Source organism: Cinclus cinclus, chromosome 8 (assembly GCF_963662255.1).
Source record: "Cinclus cinclus chromosome 8, bCinCin1.1, whole genome shotgun sequence".
Classification (NCBI taxonomy): Eukaryota; Metazoa; Chordata; class Aves; order Passeriformes; family Cinclidae; genus Cinclus; species Cinclus cinclus.
In genome coordinates, this window is record NC_085053.1 from 29,274,826 (window position 1) to 29,293,061 (window position 18,236).

Consider the following 18,236-nt stretch of genomic DNA (forward strand, 5'->3'; position numbering starts at 1 on the left):
GGTGGGAGTGGGACTCGGCAGGGAATGGGAATCGGCAGGGAATGGGAATCAGGTGGGAATGGGACTCGGCTGGGAATGGGACTCGGCTGGGAATGGGACTCAGCGGCACTGTTTGTTTCTGCCGTTCTCAAGGAAACATCCTGTGCTTACATTCCTCCCAAGTGAGCAGGGTCTCACTCTCTCTACCTGACTTGGCTGACCCCTTCTCCTCCAGAGCCAACGTTCCCTGCTGGGACAGTCCTGGAGAGCTGCTCGGAGCACGGCAATCAGAGCTGAGCCGTTCCCACTGCTTTCTTTCCCTGACACCTCTGCCCTGAGCTGTGGGGAGTGGAACTGGGAACAGCATCACAATGGGAGCTCTGTTCCTTTTCCACCAGACCTGAGTGCTGGGAGATGTTGGAGGTGAAGTTTAGAGAAGTGCCTGGCTCAGCGAGCAGGGAGATCTCAGTGTAACACACAGATATTTACAGCTGTTTAACTGAAAGGAGTACACATTTCCCTGGAGTTGGCAGGGTGTGTTTTGTCTTTGTGAACCCTCTCCAGTGGTGTTTATGTGAGAAATGCTTTCACTGAAACTCTGCCCAGCCCCAGTTCCACAGGTGAATGTCTCAGCCCTGCCAAGAGCCCACCAGAGCACAAGAACCAGAACCAGGTTCCTGGAAGAACCCTTTGCACAAAGCTGGCAGCGTTTGCAGCCACCTGTGGAAGTTGGTGTTAAATTCTTTATCAGAATTCTGTGTTTAAATCAGGCTTCATTTTATATTCTCATCAGTTTTTAATATGAGATCTCGTCATTATCCCCCAAAGAGTTGTTCAGCAGGGGCTGTTTGTCCTCCTGGGAAATCATGTGGAATCATCTGATACACAGATGACTTTCAAAAGAGTGTTCAGAGCTGTTTGAAATCCTATTTCCTGCTACCTAATCATTTGAAACTTCCAGTGTTGCTCTTGTAAAATAATACAGGAAATCAAAAGGGCAAATATGCCCCTCTTTTCTGACTGGGATAGAAACAATTTTTGGAGTTGTCAGAGGCACAGCACAACTGAGCTGCCAAAACTGTTCAGAAAGTGTCTTCTCAATCTTTCACATCTGAGAAAGAACCATCTAATTCTTGTTTGAGAGGTGTCCACACTCAAATCCCCTACCTGGCTGGAATTTTGGGCATATCTTGCACTTCCGAAACCCCATCCTTATCACACCTTATTGGAGGACGTGTGGTGGCTGGAGAAATGCTGCCATATTTTATTAATGCATTGTTTGACAGCTGTTAAATAGTGAAACCAGAGATTGGTGCTCTCTTGACTAAAAGGTGTGCACCTGATACCCCTCACAGAGAACCCAATTAACCTTTAGGCTCCATATATTGAATTACCAAACTGGCAACTGCACTCAGCTGCTGAAAATCAGCTGCAATTAAACTTTCAGATAAAGCTGGTTGATTAGTTTGCTTGCAGAAATCATCTTGTACTCTTGTGTATGGGATTTATCCAGCTCAAACAATGTAGATATCCAGGTTATTACTTCTGGTTTTTTTTTTCCTTGGGGTGGTGAATGTTCATCTCTGCTTTCTCTGCACTGAACTGGCAATAATTTGTGTGGTTTTTGGGGCATGTTGTACTTTGGTTTTTTTGGGAGTAGCTGTAGCAAACTCCTCGTAGACTTGCTCTTACCCATCCCTCCTCTCTTCCCATTAATTAGTGGGAGCAAATAACGCTCTTGGGATTGATTCTGTGTTGAGCAGCTGTGTAGTAATTGATAGAGGATACTTTCCAGGGGGTACTCTGGCCACAATTATCTGCTGGGTGAAAGAATATCCTTTATTAAGAGTGAAAATCTATTAAAGTGAACTTGAGCAGGAAACTAAAGCAACTGTTGGGTTTTGGGGCAGCGTTGTGCCCTCAATAAATTTAGTGATGTGATGCTGCCAGTGTTCCTTATCCATGTGGCATTTTAGCCATGCTAGTTGGACCTCAGAGTAACGGAGAGGGTTTTGCTATTTAATGAGCTGTGATGTTACTTGTCTTTATCAAAAGACACTTACAGGACGCCCTTTTGTGTTTATGTGACCCCAGAGAGTGAAAAATAAATTAATCAAATTCAGCAAGCCAGTTTTATAAGTGAGATAAAAACACTGCTGCAGCAGTGTAAGCAACTCCTTTAAAGACAAATATTTGATAGTGTTTCTATGGTGAAATTTTCTGTGTGTTGGGAAAGTTTTTGGTTTTGTTTGAAATGAGGATGAATTTGTACACTTGCTTGGTTTGGTGGCTTATTTCTGTGATGTCACTTGTGCTTTTCCCTTGCAGGAAATCCATGACTTGTTTAAAGATTATGAAATCAAGTACTGTTATGTGGACAGGAATAAAAGAACAGGTGAGAACTTAAAACTTTCATCTGTTTCAATTCTGTGAGGACCATCGTGCTGTGTGTGGTGTCATGGATTGTCACAGCTTGCCTGGTGTTTCTCAGTGCCTTTTTTGTCACCTTCTACCAAAGCCAGTGAAAACTGGAAACGTCCTGGTGTTGATCAGAAGTTTTCTGGTCTCTCTCAGGAGTATTCCTCAGTGAGTGTCCCTTGGGCACAAAGCTGACCTCAGCTGCCTGAATTCCTTTGGAAAACTGGTCCTGAGGCCTCTCTTGGGACAAACCACACATTCCTGAGAGGGAAACCTGCCCAGCTCCAGGTGCATTTGCAGTTTGCTCACATCAGGAAACACTTCTGCCCTGTGAGGGTCACCCAGCACTGCTGTAGGTTGTCCAAAGAGGTTGTGGAATCTCCACCCCTTGGGATCCTGGGAGGCCATCTGGATGACCCTGTGTGAGGAACAGGTTGGACAAGAGGGCCTCAGGAGGTCCCTGCCACCCTCATCTGGTTTGGGATTGTGTGAAATGCTTTATGGACTGAAAACCCCCCAAAAAAGATCTGTTAATCCCCAAAGTGAGAACTTGTGGGTGTTGTCATCGAAGAGATTCCACAGAATGTGTGATGTGCTGACATCCGTGGAATATTTAATTTAGTAAATAATAGTCTGCTGGTAGAATATTTAATTTTGCTCCCCAGATACAAAATACGGTCGGGTTCCAAGTGGTGCAGTTGTGTGCATCACAACATAGTCACTTTTTGAGTTAATTGCCGAAGGCGTTCAATTGATAATCCCAGAATTTAGACATGATATACAATATATATAACAGATATACTTATCTGTTGTGCCTTTGGGGTCAATCTGCAGCTCTCGCTGTGGTTTCAGGGAGAGGGAGAGGTGTCCCTGGGGTAGGTGATGTCCCCACTCCTGCTCTCTTGCAGCATTTGTCACCCTGTTGAACGGGGAGCAGGCCCAGAGCGCCATCAGGAAATTCCACCAGCATTCCCTGCGTGGCAAGGAGATCTCCGTGCAGCTCCAGCCCACGGATGCTCTGCTGTGCATCACCAACCTGCCCCTTTCCCTCAGCATAGAGGAGTTTGAGGAACTGGTGCGTGCCTATGGCAACGTGGAGAGATGTTTCCTGGTCTACAGCGAGCTCACCGGCCATTCCAAGGGCTATGGCTTTGTGGAATACATGAAGAAGGACTCTGCTGCCAAGGCCAGGCTGGAGCTCCTGGGCAAGCAGCTGGAGGACAGCACTCTGTTTGCACAGTGGATGGATGTGAACCAGCTGACCACAAACCTCATTCACTCCAAGTGCCTTTGTGTGGATAAATTACAAAAGGACTGCGCTGATTCGAAAGAGCTGATGCAGGCTTTCTCCCTCAAGTACAAACCTGTGTTCTGCCAGGTATGCTGGGTTTCTGTCTCATGGAAAACCAAGGCTGGGGTTGCTGTATTGCCTCACTTCACTCTTGCTGTCTTCCACTTGCATTTTTCCTATTTATTATTATTTTTCCTGTCGGCTGTTGTGCATCTTCACGGTGATGGGAGCAGTGATGCTGAGCTGCTCTGGGTGTGCAGTGCCTGATCCGTGGTGTCTGGGGATTCTGCAGGACACCACTCCAGTAAAAATGTTTGTAACACATCCCCTTATGTCATTTACTGAAAATAATTTGGATTTTGAGAGCTTTTAAAGTAAATATTGCTGAAGGTTTAATTGCTCAAAGAAAGCCAGAGTGTACGAATACAAGTGCAACAGTTCAGATGATGCAAAATATAGAATTAATATATTCATATTTAACATGTTTTTCCCTGAGTAAGATGCAGGCTTGGGTTCTTGGGTGTTGCCAGGGATAGAAGTGACACATCTTTTGGAAAGCTGGGAAGCACAGAAGAGGTGGATCCTTTCCTTTCTAGTGCAGAAGTTTCCTCCTTATCCTCGTGGCTTGTGAGATGTGGCACAGATAAACCATCATGAACATGCAGTAAAAGGAAATCTTTCTTTGTAGTCACACAGATTTCAGCTGCAAGCTTGGGGGTTTTTTTTGTTGTTGTTTTTTTTCTCCTTAAGTCTCTTGGAAGGCTGCTCAGGGATCAGCCCAGGGATGAGCACCCAGAAATCCATCCAGTGTGGAACAGAAGGTCCAGCAGGATCTGCAGCCTGACCCCCTGCAGGCCTTCCCACCCTCCTTGGTGCTCTTTTCCAGCCCCAGCAACTTGGGGTTGGCCAAAATAAATCCTTCAACTTTGCTTGATCCAAATACAGCAGGAGATGAGCAGATTGGATTGAGCTCTTCCCAGAAAATGCCCATTCCTGGCTATTTTGATCTCGAGCCTGGGAATGTGTCTGGCTTCAGCCTCACCTCACTGATTCCTAAATTAAGGAGCTTTTGCTCCCCATTATTTTCTTCCTGTAAGAAGGTATTAAATGCTGTACTCAAGTCTCCTGCTCAATCTTTGTCTAATTAGCTCAGCAGATTGATCCTTTTAAGTCTTTTCCTTCAGGGCTTTTTTTTCCAGCTGTCAAATAATCTGGGGGCTGTTATCAGCTCCCCCAGCAATTTTTCACCATCTTTTAAAAGTTCTGAGCTTCAAAGAATAACAGACTTCTTGGGGAAAGATGGGTTTCACTGATGAGCTCTGCTGTGTGCAGTTGGAAGCACTCAAAAATTGACTTTTTACCTCTTTAAATCATAATAAATCTTAGGTCACACTTGGTTTGAGTGTTTGCATTAGGCCAGTAAATATTCCTGTTCCTGTAAACTACAGGAGGGTGGAGGTAGGAAAACAAATAGTTCAGATTTGATAGGTGAAAAAGGGAAGAAAATGGATGCTAATTAATTATGGGTTTGTAAGTGAAATCACCTAAAAATTGAGGACAAAGAAAGGAAGAGGAGGAAGACCCAAGAAAAGGTGGAAAAGGCAAAGAGGGGAGATGTGATGGGTGGAGACAGAAAAACTGGGAGAGGTCAGGGTAGCAGAAACCTCAGTGTTGGGGGAATTTGACTGAAAAAAGTATTTTTTTTCCTGGAAAACTTTAATGTAGCTCTTGTGGTGCTGCCATGGCTTAGTTCTACTGGGAGCTCATGCATTTTTTCATCAAGTTGATGCAATCCTTTGCCCAAAATTCTTACCTGAACTCATGAAATAAACTCTGGGTTATTTCACCTTATTCCAAAGTTACCATTTTTTTAAAAAAATCATTTTGATTTCTCTTCTGTTGACAACAGAAATGTTCTGTCAGGAGGAGCTGAAGCTAAATACTTACACATGGATATTATAAAAAATGGGTTTTGTCCTTTGTTTCAACAAAATGGAGCAGAAAACCTCATTCTTTTCTTCTGTCATCTTTAAATTGTCACTAAAACATCTCCACCCTCATCTGGATTGGAACAAAGAGCTTTTTTTTACTACCTGTTTACTTGGGAAGTTGAAAAATTTCTGAATCCTTTGCAAGAATGTTGTTGGCTGCACTTGGGGTGTGTAAAGGGAGTTTTTAACTGTTTTATTTTAGCTGAAACTAAAATACAGGTGTTCCATAGCTTCCAACCCTTCTTTTCACACGTCCCCAGGTCTTTGCCAGTGCACCTAAACTGGTATCAAAATAAAATATAAATATAAAATGCATTTATATATGAAATAGTGTTCTCCAGAGCTCTGCCCAGAGGCCAGGCTCTAACAGTGCCATCTGACCACCCTGTTTTTCTTTCAAGTCTTGGCCATTTATATTTCAGTTGTCAGGGGAGGTTTGTGGGGCTGAGGTTGTTTTTATCCAGTGCAATCTGGAGAAGGTTTTGTCTCTTCCACACCAGAGCTGGCATCAGTTTATCATTCCCATTCATTTGGGGTCTGGAGGTTTTTGTCTAAGCTTCATCCCTCCCTTCTCACCCTTTTTATTTTTTTTTTATTTTGTTTGGTTTTTGTTGTTTTTTTTTTTGTTTGATTTAAATCTGCTCATTCTCTCTCAAAGTCTGCACACAAAGGGCAGAGCAGTGTTTGCCACATAAACCCTTTTCCATTCTGCTTCATTGATCAGTCTGGCATCTTCCCTTGGCATTCCCCACAGCCACAGCCTTTACATGCTCCCCAAAGGCACCAGGTACTGGGGGAATTTGCATTGTTGCATGTTTCAGCAGCTGTCATGCACCCTGATGAACGACACTTGGATTATTGCAGGCTGAAAAAAATATTAAAAAACCGAGTTTATGATTATCCTGCAAAATAAAAAAACTGGTTGTAGCACCCAGCTGTATTTACAGCTGGCTTCTCATTCCTGCTTTGTTTAAATGCGTGTTAAATGCATTTCATAGCTGAGGTTCTCCACGAGGCGAGATGGAAGTGAAGGTGGGAATGGAAGAAATAATGGAAGAAAAGAGCAGATAACCACCAAGAGAAAATCATGAATGCCAAATAGATGAAGATACGATATCCAACTCATTTCCAGCTTTTGGAGAAAGAAACCTCATGGTCTGGGGGGAAATAGTGACCTTGGGTTGTGCCAGCTGTGCAAGGGGCAGGTGACAGAGTTGCAGGGCAGCTGCTGGAGTTGCCATTTCCCATGGAGTGCTGGGAGCTGCTGTTGTTGTTGCAGTTTGCCCAGGATGAGGACGGGGGCAGCGGGGACTTCGCCGTGGTGGAGTACGAGAGCGCGGAGCAGGCGGAGAGCGTGCGAGGGGCCACGGACGGGGTGAGCATCAACGGCAGGAGGGTCCAGGTGTCCTTCTGTGCCCCTGGGGCACCAGGCAGGAGCACCTTGGCAGCTCTGATAGCAGCACAGAGGATGGTGAGTGTGGCTTTGTAAATGTTTTTCTTCTGCCGGGGTCGGGGTTGAATGAGCAGGAGATGGTCGTTCCTGTGGGACTGAGATGTTTGTTAATTCTTGTCTATGTTACGGTGAGTGCCACAGCTCTTGTAGCTGACAAGGTAAAAATGGAGATGTGCCTCTCTTGTTGCAAGGTTTTTTAAGCCCAACTGTCCAATTAAGAGCTAACACCTAAATTATTTTTACTTTTGATCCAATAACCAAACACCCGTGACCTGCAGTGCAGCATTTTCTATCCAATCACAAAATCACCCACACCCATGAATAAGGAGGTGAAGAGGAAAGAAACCTCTGCCCTAAAACGTCCATTTTGCTTTCTATATATTGCTGTGTTCCAAACCCCTAAATTCTAAATGTTTCACCCTGTGATACTACACACTTCTATTCAAACTACACACTCTTGATCCTAATTCTGTCATTTAATTTTGGAAGCCTTTTCCATGGCCTCAGGTCAAATGAAGTGTTCTTTTGGGGTTCAGTGCCTGACAGCACAAAGAGCTCAGAACTCCCAGTTTCCAGGATTCCAGCAGGTGAGATCCCTGGAAACCTCTTTGGGATGAGCTCATCATGCCTGAGCTGGGGCTTTGCACAGCATGGAGAAGGAGCCAGGTTTGGGAAGAGGCATTTGGGATTTATCAAAGCCAGGTTGGACAGGGCTTGGAGCAGCCTGGGGTAATTCAGGATTCCCTGCCCGTGGTGAAGTGTGGAGCTGGATGGGCTTTAACCAACCCAGACCATTCTGGAATTCATCAGCCCAGCTCAGGCTCCTTCCTAGGCAAAGATAGCCAGGAAGAAGATTAAAATATATCCATGAAAAACCACCAGGTTGCACCCACATCGCTCTGGGATTTTAGTAAATGTAATCTCCTGTAAGAAAAATCATTCCAGCTCAAAACAAAAGTGACTGGGAATGAGTCATTGGACGAGCTAAAGCTTGGTTTAAAACAGAGAGGCAAGAATTTGTCAGCTTTAAGATAAATTTCAAGGCAGGAGAAATAAGTTCATTTCATGCTCGAGGCAGGAGAAAGCTTTTTACCACCCACATGTCTTATCAAATGATTTCCTAGAAAATTGGATGTGATCAGTGTTACATGGAGAGGCAGAAGAGTTCCTTCTCTTCAGCCAGACCAGATCTCTGGAAAAGAGATGAGAATTCTGTTACAAGATATGGTGCTCATGGCAACGTTTCTTATTCTCCCATACTGATAAGTCTGGGTTTCAGTGAAAGAAAGAAATGTGCTTGAAATTTTGTTGGGATCGTTTGTTAGGTGTTTCATTTGCGGGGGAAAAAAAAAGCAGGAAGCAGGGAAGGAAATGTTTATTTTTTTTACTGTGTCAGATGAAATGTGTGTACATTGCAGTTGGAGTTTGAGGGATTTAAATGCATTCATTGTCTTCTCCTGCTTCTAACACTTTTTATCTCTTCATTGGAGATGAGGAACAATAGGAAAGGTTTGCTTCCAGAGCCAAATCCAGTGCAGATCATGAAAAGTTTTAATAATCCAGCAATGCTGCAGATGCTGCTGCAGCCCCAGCTGCGTGGCCACGCTGTTAAACCTGGTAAGCTAAATCAATGTCCTAAAATAATGAAATGAATGAATGAAACCCTGTTCTTAGTGCTGCAAGGCTTTTGCAAAGTAATTAAGTAGAAATATTGTTTAGATTCTGTGCAGGTGCTGTTTCAGTGTGTTTGTGCAGATAATTTCACATTTTATGAAATCAAAAGCAAGAGGTGCTTTGCTACACTCTTGTGTTTGGGTAAAATTCAGTTTTCCTGCAAATATCCTTGTATTAAGTCTGTGAGCTCTGAATAGTCATTTTATAAAGAAATGTCTTCTGCAAGACTTTGCTGAACTTAAATCTGATTCTAGATCTGAATTTTGCAGCCTGAGTCTCTCTCCTGTTGCCGATGTAAATCTTTATTCTTCTGCCTGCTGCCCCAGCCGGGCAGAGTATTTATTACAGCATCAGCCAGACACATTTCTGTGTTCTAATTAGGAGGTGAATAAACATAAACCCTAATTAATCACATTTCAAAAGGGGAAAGTGCTCAGAACAGGAACCAGGTGATGAGGAGATCAGGTGGGGGAGAGCTGAGAGTGTGACAAAAAAAAACCAAAAACAAACAAACAAACAGAAATGGGGTGTGAAGTGACCACTTCAGGGCAGGAAAAACTGGAGCCAAATGTGAATTTAAAGCACTTCAGATAAAGCTGAGGCCTGGAATCAGCTCAGGAGTGAAACTCTCAGTGTAGAGGAGCACCTGGAGGGGACCTTTGAGCTCTGACATTCTGGTAATTGAATTCAAAAGGTTTCATAGCCTGTCCCAACCTAAACCACTCTGTCATTCCCTTATGTACCTTTGTACTCTTGGAAATTTCCTGGAAAGCAAATTTAAAAATACAGGATAATTCTAAAGGTTTCTAATTGCCTAATTTGTAAAATACATGATATTTTTTTTGTCTGTGTGTGTGTTTCTTAAACAGTTCTTGGAGCATCTGCAGGTTTACCTCACCTCATAAATTCAGCAGTTGGGCCACCTTTTTTGCAGCTGAATAAAGTTCATCAGGTATGTGACCAAAAAACTGTCATCAAAAGAGGTATCTGGGGACATCTTAACATGAGAGATCCTAAAGTTTTAAGGAATTCCAGCTAAAATTAATTGTTCTTGTTAGAGCTCTAAGGAAGGTTATGAAATGGGGGAGCAGGCAGTGCTAACTACCCAAAATGGAATTACTTTATCTAAATTTTTTGATTAAAAACCTGCCAATGCAGACAAAACTTGTCATTACTGGCAGAAAAAAAAAAAATCCTATTTAAATGAGCTTTCAAGGAGCCTGGCAGATCCTTTTCTCTTGAATCAGCTCATCCACACTTCTGTGGAGACTTTATGGCTTTATCTGATTCAAACCAACCAATTCAGCACTCTTAACTTCATTTTCAAGCTTGCAGGGACCCAAATGTGCCATAAAAAATGGTGGTTTGCAGATGTTATTTCTTCTTCATAAACCCCTCAAGGTTCTCCTGCAATTCCAGATGGGCACCAGAATTCCTGAGAGATAATGGGAAGGATCTTTGGGATGAGTTTGTGCTAGAAATTGAGAATGAGAAAATGCACCCACAGCCAAAACTGGAGCTGAGCTGATCTCAGGGATTTCTTCTGCTCTGCCAGGAGTCAAAAATGGAATTTAATATTCGTGGTAGGGATTTACAGAAATACTAGCAAGGGGCTGGAGTCGATCACTTGGCCTTATTACTTCTGATAATTCAGAAATTTCCATTTAAAAAGCAAAACCCCCTTCAGCATCAGTTATTCCTGCAGTTCTTTTGGCAAACACAGGCTTAGGGATCTTAAAAAAGACCCACTAAAATGCAGAAAAATTCTTCATGTTAAGTATATTGAGCTTCTCTATTTTTTCTCTAAAAACTGGTGAGTGTAGATATTAATTTAGAATAAATGCTGCTTAATTTTGCCCCATCCAGTGAGTTGCTTTTGCCCATATGAAAAAGAAATGCATCATTCTTTGATGTTTTTTTTTTCTTGGTTGTTTTCCACAATTAACAGTGGGATTGATGATGATCCAAAGGTTTTTCCAGTGGTTTTTTGCTTGAGAGAGCTGCAGCCAAACAACTCCATCTTTTCTCTGTCCAGAAACTTAAAAGTCTTGTTCTCTTCCTGGGAGCTTCCTGTCATTTAATAAGCTCCAAACCTGAATTTTAGAAGGATTTGGTGATCCAAATTTCTCCTATAAGTCACATTTTTATCTTCTTGGGTGATTTGTTTTGGAGTATTCTCTAAAGCCAGAGAAGCAGGTCACTGTTTTATTTTTCTTGTCTTGAAATTCAGTGTTGTCACTGAAACACCTCCCCAGTCATGCTGATTTAGCTCCCTGCATGTCTTGGGTTTCTATTTTATATTCAGGGCTTTGTAAATTAACAGAATGAGAATAAATATTTTAAAATCATTATTTTTAAAGGATTGAACAGAGGGGATTTGAAGGTTATTCATCCAATAATTTTTCAGCTTGAGGTAGCCTGATTTTCAACTTGTTTTCATTAATTTCTCTTAGTTATAAATTATCCTGTGGCAAAATAATGCATTTTCAGCTTTCTCAGAGATGTTTTCCTCAGTCATCCAGCAAATTTATTAAATCTTGATTAATCCAGAGCCTTTCCTCTGAGGATTCTCACCAAACTGATTTTTCCACTCTTTTATTTCTGAAAGTTTTGCAACTGAACCACTTTGCTTTGTGGCTGGAGCCGACTTTAGAAGGAGCAGCCCCTGGCACTGACAATAACCAGCCCTGCATAATTTCTCCTGGAAATCACTGAGACAATTAAAATAGATGCATAACCAATCTAGATATGGCACATCTTTGTTTGGAAAAGCACATTTCTGAGTCCAGAAGATCATAGTTTTGTCCAGAAGATCATATTTTACTTTTCTGCCTAGGGAATTTAACCCTGCCACCCAGAGACACACAGAATATTTGGAAAGTGTTTTGCAGTCTTCATTCCCTGGGTTTGGTGATAAAAAATAATAAAGAAGGGGGTACTTGATATGATCACAACGTCCTGAATATTTATTTTTGTACAACAAGCTATAGAACAACCTATATTTTACTGGCAGATGATGCTGCCAGACACTTCCAGGCCTGTGGCATTAAATCATGATGTCTTTTAAAGTTTATTTTAAGCCTCAGTGCTGGCCAGAGCTCATAATGTTAAATATACCAGTGGCAGAGTCTGAAGAGGGTGCCCCAAAGTTATTAATTCAGTGGCTCAGTTCTGGTGGCAGACTGATCCAGAATATTTTGAATGAAGAATGTGAATATTTTATAGACTTGCCAATCTGCAGGCACTGTGATTTGTCAGGTTTTAATGGCTCTGGAGTAGGATTTCATGTAGATTGTTGTGGGGGAAAACATACCTGGATATTTCTCTGAAGCAAGACCAGTTCTGTGGAGGAAATAATTATTTTCCTTTGCTGTCTGAACTCGGAATCTTTAATTTCTTCAAGCAGTACTGTGTGCACATGATTTAAGCCTGCTCTGTTCTCCAGGCCTGCCTACTAAACCTTGTTTTAATCCTTTCTCAGAGCTCAGTTCTGGGGAGCACCTCCAGCCTGCTGCTGCAGAGCCCTGCTCACCTGCCCCTGCCCCAGCAGCAGCTCCTGAAGATGGAAAACGTGCAGGCAAACAGTGTAAGGCTATCCCTGCAACTCTGACTCTCTTTTATAATCCCTAAAGTAAATAATTGTTATCACCAGCTGCCCATGATCTTTAAGTTCCCTTCCACCCCAACCCCTTCGTGGTTTTGTGATCCTTAAACAGTTTAGTGGAGCTGAAAATGTGAACGTGGGAGTTCTAAAAAGTAGCTGTGAGCAGATTACTTTAATCATTTACACAGTTTTCTCTTCTTCCTTTTAGAAACCAGGTTTGCTGGGAGAACCTCCAACAATGCTCCTGCAGACTGTGCTGGGCATAGGGGTGATGCCAGCAGTGAGCTCAGGCCTGGCAACACGAGGAGAAGCTCTCAAGTGTAAATGGCATTTTTATTTCATCCCTAATCACTAGAAATGCCCAGCTTCACATTATGCACCTGACTTTCTCCCTGTGTAACAAAAGCAGGTTGTTAAATGCTCTGCTGGCTCAGTTACTGCCTTTTTTGGTTTTTTTTGGTGCATTTGGAGTATTTTTTTATCTAGGGGTGACATTTTGTGGGATTTTTCAAAGCAGGTAAATGTGAGCTGCTTAAGAGGCACCACAAATTTGCTCTTTGCCTTCATTTTATTATGAAATGAGTTTTAACAACCAGTCTGTGACAGGTGGGAATTTGGAATGCAAAATTCTGTGCCACTGATGTCCTCAGTATTTATGAGGAAAGATCAGTTGGATATTGGGGGTGCTCACCTGGAGAGGAGAAGGATCCAGGGAGAGCTCCGAGCCCCCAGAGGGGCTCCAGGAGAGCTGGAGAGGGACTGGGGACAGGGATGGAGGGACAGGACACAGGGAATGGCTGGAAGCTGCAAGAAGATGGATTTAGATGGGATATTGGGAAGGGATTCCTGGGTAGGATGGAATTCCCAGAGCAGCTGGGGCTGCCCCTGGATCCCTGGGAGTGTCCCAGGCCAGGCTGGAGCACACTGGGATTTTGGAAGGTGTCCCTGCCATGGGAATGGATGATCCTTAAGGTCTCTCCCAACACAAACCATTCCATGATTACTCTGATCTTGTTTCCTCTTCTGCTCCCTGTGTTCTTGTCACAGTTTGGGTTTGCCAATTTTAATACATTTACCTTTTGTGGTAAAATAGAATTAGGAGCAAAAGCAAAGCAGGCCTAAAATCTAAATGGGGATAAAGAAAAAAAAAAAAGCTTTATTAACAACACAAAGAATAATAATAATAATACATTCAGAATAGATCGTCAGACCACTTCCTCCTCCCCCTTTTTCAGAGACACTTCTGCTCTGAGTCGTGGCAGTAACCAGGAGCAAAGAAAAGGTGTCCAGGGGAGGGCAGAAAGCTCCTCTGAATATCCACATTTTCATATTGGAGAACACTTTCCAGCTCTTCAGTTAAAAGAATTCTTCCTAATGCCAGTTGAGGTGGGGTTTCCCCCTGTGTTCCCATCCGGCATCCTCCTGGATGTTGTTCCCAGTTTTTGGGGTTATTTTTGAAAATGCCAGGAAGCACTAAGTAAGTTATCACAGGGAATGTTTAGAAAAATCAGGGTTTTATTGAATCAGCTTGAAATTGAGTTGTTTGCCTGCGGGATGGAAAAAGAACAAAAACCAGTGAAGCAGATGGGGAATTGTTCTCCTGGTCCCTCGTTAACCCCACGACCCAACCCTCTGTAATAAATCCCGTGTGACAGCAAAGTTTCTCCGTTTACGGCCGACTGCAGCACGTAAGGCAGCTCCGGTTGCGGCGGCAGGGATGGGCGTGCTGCCGTTCTTCCCGAACCAGCACATCGTTGGACAGCCCCTCCCCGGGCCCGGCGCTGCCGCCGACAAAGCCGAGGCCGTGCCGGGAGCTCAGCCCTTCCCTCCGGCGCTGCCCGGCCTCCCCTCCGGGGCTCTGCTCTGCAAACCTCCCGGCCACGGCCACGGCAAGAGCTGCGACTCCAGCCTGGGGGTAAGGAGCCCGCAGCACAAACACTGCCTCCTCCTCCTCCTCCTCTTCTTTTGGCTTCTCTCTCTCTCCTTCCTTCCTTTTCTCTCCCTCTCCTTCCTTCTTTTTCTCTCCCTCTCCTTCCTTCTTTTTCTCTCCCTCTCCTTCCTTCTTTTTCTCTCCCTCTCCTTCCTTTCTTTTTCTCTCCCTCTCCTTCCTTTCTTTTTCTCTCCTTCCTTTCTTTTTCTCTCCTTCCTTTCTTTTTCTCTCCTTCCTTTCTTTTTCTCTCCTTCCTTTCTTTTTCTCTCCTTCCTTTCTTTTTCTCTCCTTCCTTTCTTTTTCTCTCCTTCCTTTCTTTTTCTCTCCTTCCTTTCTTTTTCTCTCCTTCCTTTCTTTTTCTCTCCTTCCTTTCTTTTTCTCTCCTTCCTTTCTTTTTCTCTCCTTCCTTTCTTTTTCTCTCCTTCCTTTCTTTTTCTCTCCTTCCTTTCTTTTTCTCTCCTTCCTTTCTTTTTCTCTCCTTCCTTTCTTTTTCTCTCCTTCCTTTCTTTTTCTCTCCTTCCTTTCTTTTTCTCTCCTTCCTTTCTTTTTCTCTCCTTCCTTTCTTTTTCTCTCCTTCCTTTCTTTTTCTCTCCTTCCTTTCTTTTTCTCTCCTTCCTTTCTTCTTCTCTCCTTCCTTTCTTCTTCTCTCCTTCCTTTCTTCTTCTCTCCTTCCTTCCTTTCTTCTTCTCTCCTTCCTTCCTTCCTTCTTCTCTCCTTCCTTCCTTCCTTCTTCTCTCCTTCCTTCCTTCCTTCTTCTCTCCTTCCTTCCTTCCTTCCTTCTTCTCTCCTTCCTTCCTTCCTTCTTCTCTCCTTCCTTCCTTCCTTCCTTCTTCTCTCCTTCCTTCCTTCTTCTCTCCCTCTCCTCCCTCCCTCCTCCCCCACTCCTCCCCCCCTTCTTTCCCTCTTCTTTCCCCCTTTCTCTTCTTTATTTTAACCACTCCTGCATCTCCACTGTAAGATTTGCTTCATCCAGGAGCATCCCTGGGACATGCTAAGGTCCCTGCAGTTGTGGATAATGGGCAGAGAACAATGCTGCTCCTTGGTGGTCCAGCTCCTTGAACAAAGGAAGCTGCACAGTGCTTCAGGGCTTTTTTTCCATGTGTTTGTCTCACAGTGTTTGATGATGACATTTACCTCTTTTAAAGGCAAAAAATTGAACTTGGGGTTAAATTTTATGATTAATCGGGAGCAGTTCTGGTGGTGGGGTACCTTTGGGTTTCCAGGTGTTTGTGTGTGTGTGTGCATATAAATTTCCACTTTTAATTACTAGTTTCTTAAAATATTTAATTATTTATTCTCTTGAAGGTGTGATGAGATTTAAGTGGTCTCATTATTTCAGATGTTTTTTTCCTGCCCATAACAAAATTTACATTTTTTGAAATATACCTCAATACTTAGATAATTTTGGGGAAACATGTACTTAATTCATGATTTTCCGAACATTTGGCCTTTATTTCTTTGTGTCTCCAAGTGAAAAAAGTTGATTTTTGTCTTGGCCTTGTGCTTAATGTTCACTCCCTGCATCTGGAATTGCTCGAGGGATTATTATTCTTTCACTTGCATATAAAAGGTTTTCTTTTGTTTGTTTGTTTTGTAATATCCTTTAGGAACTTGCAGTCTGAAGACAAACATTCCTGCAAAAACTATTTGGAAGCAAAAAGTGCAGGGCATGTCTTCAGATTGCTGAAATAAAATGGAATATTTGAAGGATTCACTTCAAAAGTTTCATTTTATTTCAAAAGTTGCATTTAAAGAGATTTTTTTCATAGGACTAAGCTTTTTCCAAGACCCTGTTGGACCACTTAACCTTATTTCTGATCAATTTTATCTGAATTTAATGCAATCTGCCCTGTCCATTTTTTAGACTCCCTTGAAAAAACAGACTTCTCTGCTTGGGGAACCCCCAAAAGAAATTCGGCTGAGCACCAACCCCTACTTGAATTTGGCAAGTGTTTTGCCTGGTATCTGTCTGCCAGGTAAGCAAACATTTCATGGATTTCATTGCAAATTTCCACAGCCAGAGCATGGCAAATATTTACCCTGTTTGCCTGGTAAATCCAGTGACCACAGCATTTATCCTCAAGGAAATCTCGTAGTCTTAAAATAGCAAAGTAATTTAACAGGGTTAAATTTTCAGAGGCTCACAAACTTCTAGAAGCCTTTCAGTTACTAGTAGCACTGATTAATTTGGGGCACAGCCCGATGTGAAAAGGCAAATTTCAATTTTAGTCCTGGAATAGAACCTAATCTGTGTGTTTTTTACAAGCCAGGTGTTTAATCAAACTCTCTTTTTTTGTGTTCCCAGCAGCAATTGCCAGCAAAGCCTCCAGTCCTCCACAGCACACCAGCCTTCCAAACAATGTCATGGATGCTGCTGTGTCTCAGGGAACTGCATCACAACATGCAATGGAAAATTATTTCAGTTATTCCCAGCAGCCTGGGGAATACCCACAGGTAGGAGTTGCACAGCCTGGTGTCCCCCTGGAGCCTCTGGGATTCTCTCTTGTTTTCTCTGGGTGTTTTTCCTGAACTGACACTTCATCTCTCTCAGTGTTCAGAGCAGATTTAGCCCTGCTGGAATCACAACCCTTGAAAAAATTGCTTCTTGAGAGCCTGAGCTCCAGGCACTCACTAAAAATTGACTTCTCAGCACCTCTGCCTTTACTTTTGTCTGCCTTCCAGACCAGGGGGTTTTTCTCTTTGCTTTCCCCGAAGTTTTTAAGAGTTGAGCTTTGGCTGGATCCCAGAGAAGAGCTCTGCCTCCCAGTTCCTGCACGGCTCGGGGGATGCTTGGCAGCTGCTTTGAGTGCACAGGATGTGCTCCCCATGTGGTGATCAGAGCTGTGAGCTGCAGGGTCTGGAGAGTGCTGCAGTGCTCAGAGCCAGATCCACAGGACACTGGGAAAGAGCATTCCCAGATTTTCATTAACCAGCCCCACACTGTTTGAAACTAACTGTGCAGATCAAATCTGAGAACTGTGTCCTCCCCAGGCTGTCAGAGGAGACAGAGACTCTCCTGAGCTGCTGGCAGGGACATCTGTGAGCTCCAGAGCTTCTCCTGGAGTCAGGTGGCTCCTGAGGATGGGGAGGGTTTGGATTGGGAGGCTCCCAGCCTGGCCAGAGGGGTGAGGGGGAACAGCACAGAGCAGCGAGGGACCAGACACCTCTTGGATCAGATCTGGTGCCTAAAGGGCTCCGGGAGAGCTGGAGAGGGACAGGGGACAAGGGATGGAGGGACAGGACACAGGGAATGGCTTCACTGCCAGAGGGCAGGGCTGGATGGGATATTGGGAAGGAATTGTTCCCTGGGAGGGTGAGGGTGCCCAGAGAAGCTTTGGCTGTCCCTGGATCCCTGGAGGTGTTGTCACAGCAGGAATTGTTGTCCCTGCCTCACTGCCAGGCCAGAGGTGCCTCCTGTATGTTTTAAACACTTAACCATAATTTTAAATGTTTGATGTGAGCTTCACCACTGGTACTGAAGGTGTTTTGATGCTTCTTGGAGAGCTTTGGGTTGTAAGAATTGTAGGCAGACATGGGAGAGGATTTCTGCTCCTCTGTAGGAGGCTGTCCAGCAGTGGTACCAGCATTATGCTCAGGCACATCACTCTACCCAGGCCAGAGTGGATGGCTTGGAAAATGGAGCCTCTGAGGTGAGAAATAATTTCTTTTTTTTTTGCTGTCTCCACTGGCTGTTGCCCCCATCAGCTTTTGGACACCTGCTTTGTGTGCTGGCACAGGAATGAGGGGATGGAGTGGGGTGAAGGCACTGCATGGGCATTGCTGCAGGGCAGCCCTGCACCCCAAAGTCACACCCAAAACATCTCTCTCTAAAATCCCACCATCCAAAATCACCTGGAATGCTCAGGAATGGATTAAAATATTCCCAGCACTGAATG

At 43.7% G+C, this 18,236-nt stretch overlaps 1 protein-coding gene across 1 annotated transcript in view; it reads left to right on the forward strand.

The window, feature by feature from the left end:
* RAVER2 (ribonucleoprotein, PTB binding 2) overlaps positions 1–18,236 on the forward strand; it is a 29,819-nt gene that overhangs the window by 7,604 nt on the left and 3,979 nt on the right. Inside the window, exons 2-12 of the mRNA XM_062497950.1 lie at positions 2,308–2,374; positions 3,306–3,775; positions 6,959–7,150; positions 8,623–8,749; positions 9,676–9,758; positions 12,288–12,392; positions 12,619–12,730; positions 14,108–14,325; positions 16,205–16,316; positions 16,646–16,794; positions 17,901–17,990. Coding sequence (XP_062353934.1) covers positions 2,308–2,374; positions 3,306–3,775; positions 6,959–7,150; positions 8,623–8,749; positions 9,676–9,758; positions 12,288–12,392; positions 12,619–12,730; positions 14,108–14,325; positions 16,205–16,316; positions 16,646–16,794; positions 17,901–17,990 — 1,725 coding nt within the window. The remainder of the gene's footprint in view (positions 1–2,307; positions 2,375–3,305; positions 3,776–6,958; positions 7,151–8,622; positions 8,750–9,675; positions 9,759–12,287; positions 12,393–12,618; positions 12,731–14,107; positions 14,326–16,204; positions 16,317–16,645; positions 16,795–17,900; positions 17,991–18,236) is intronic.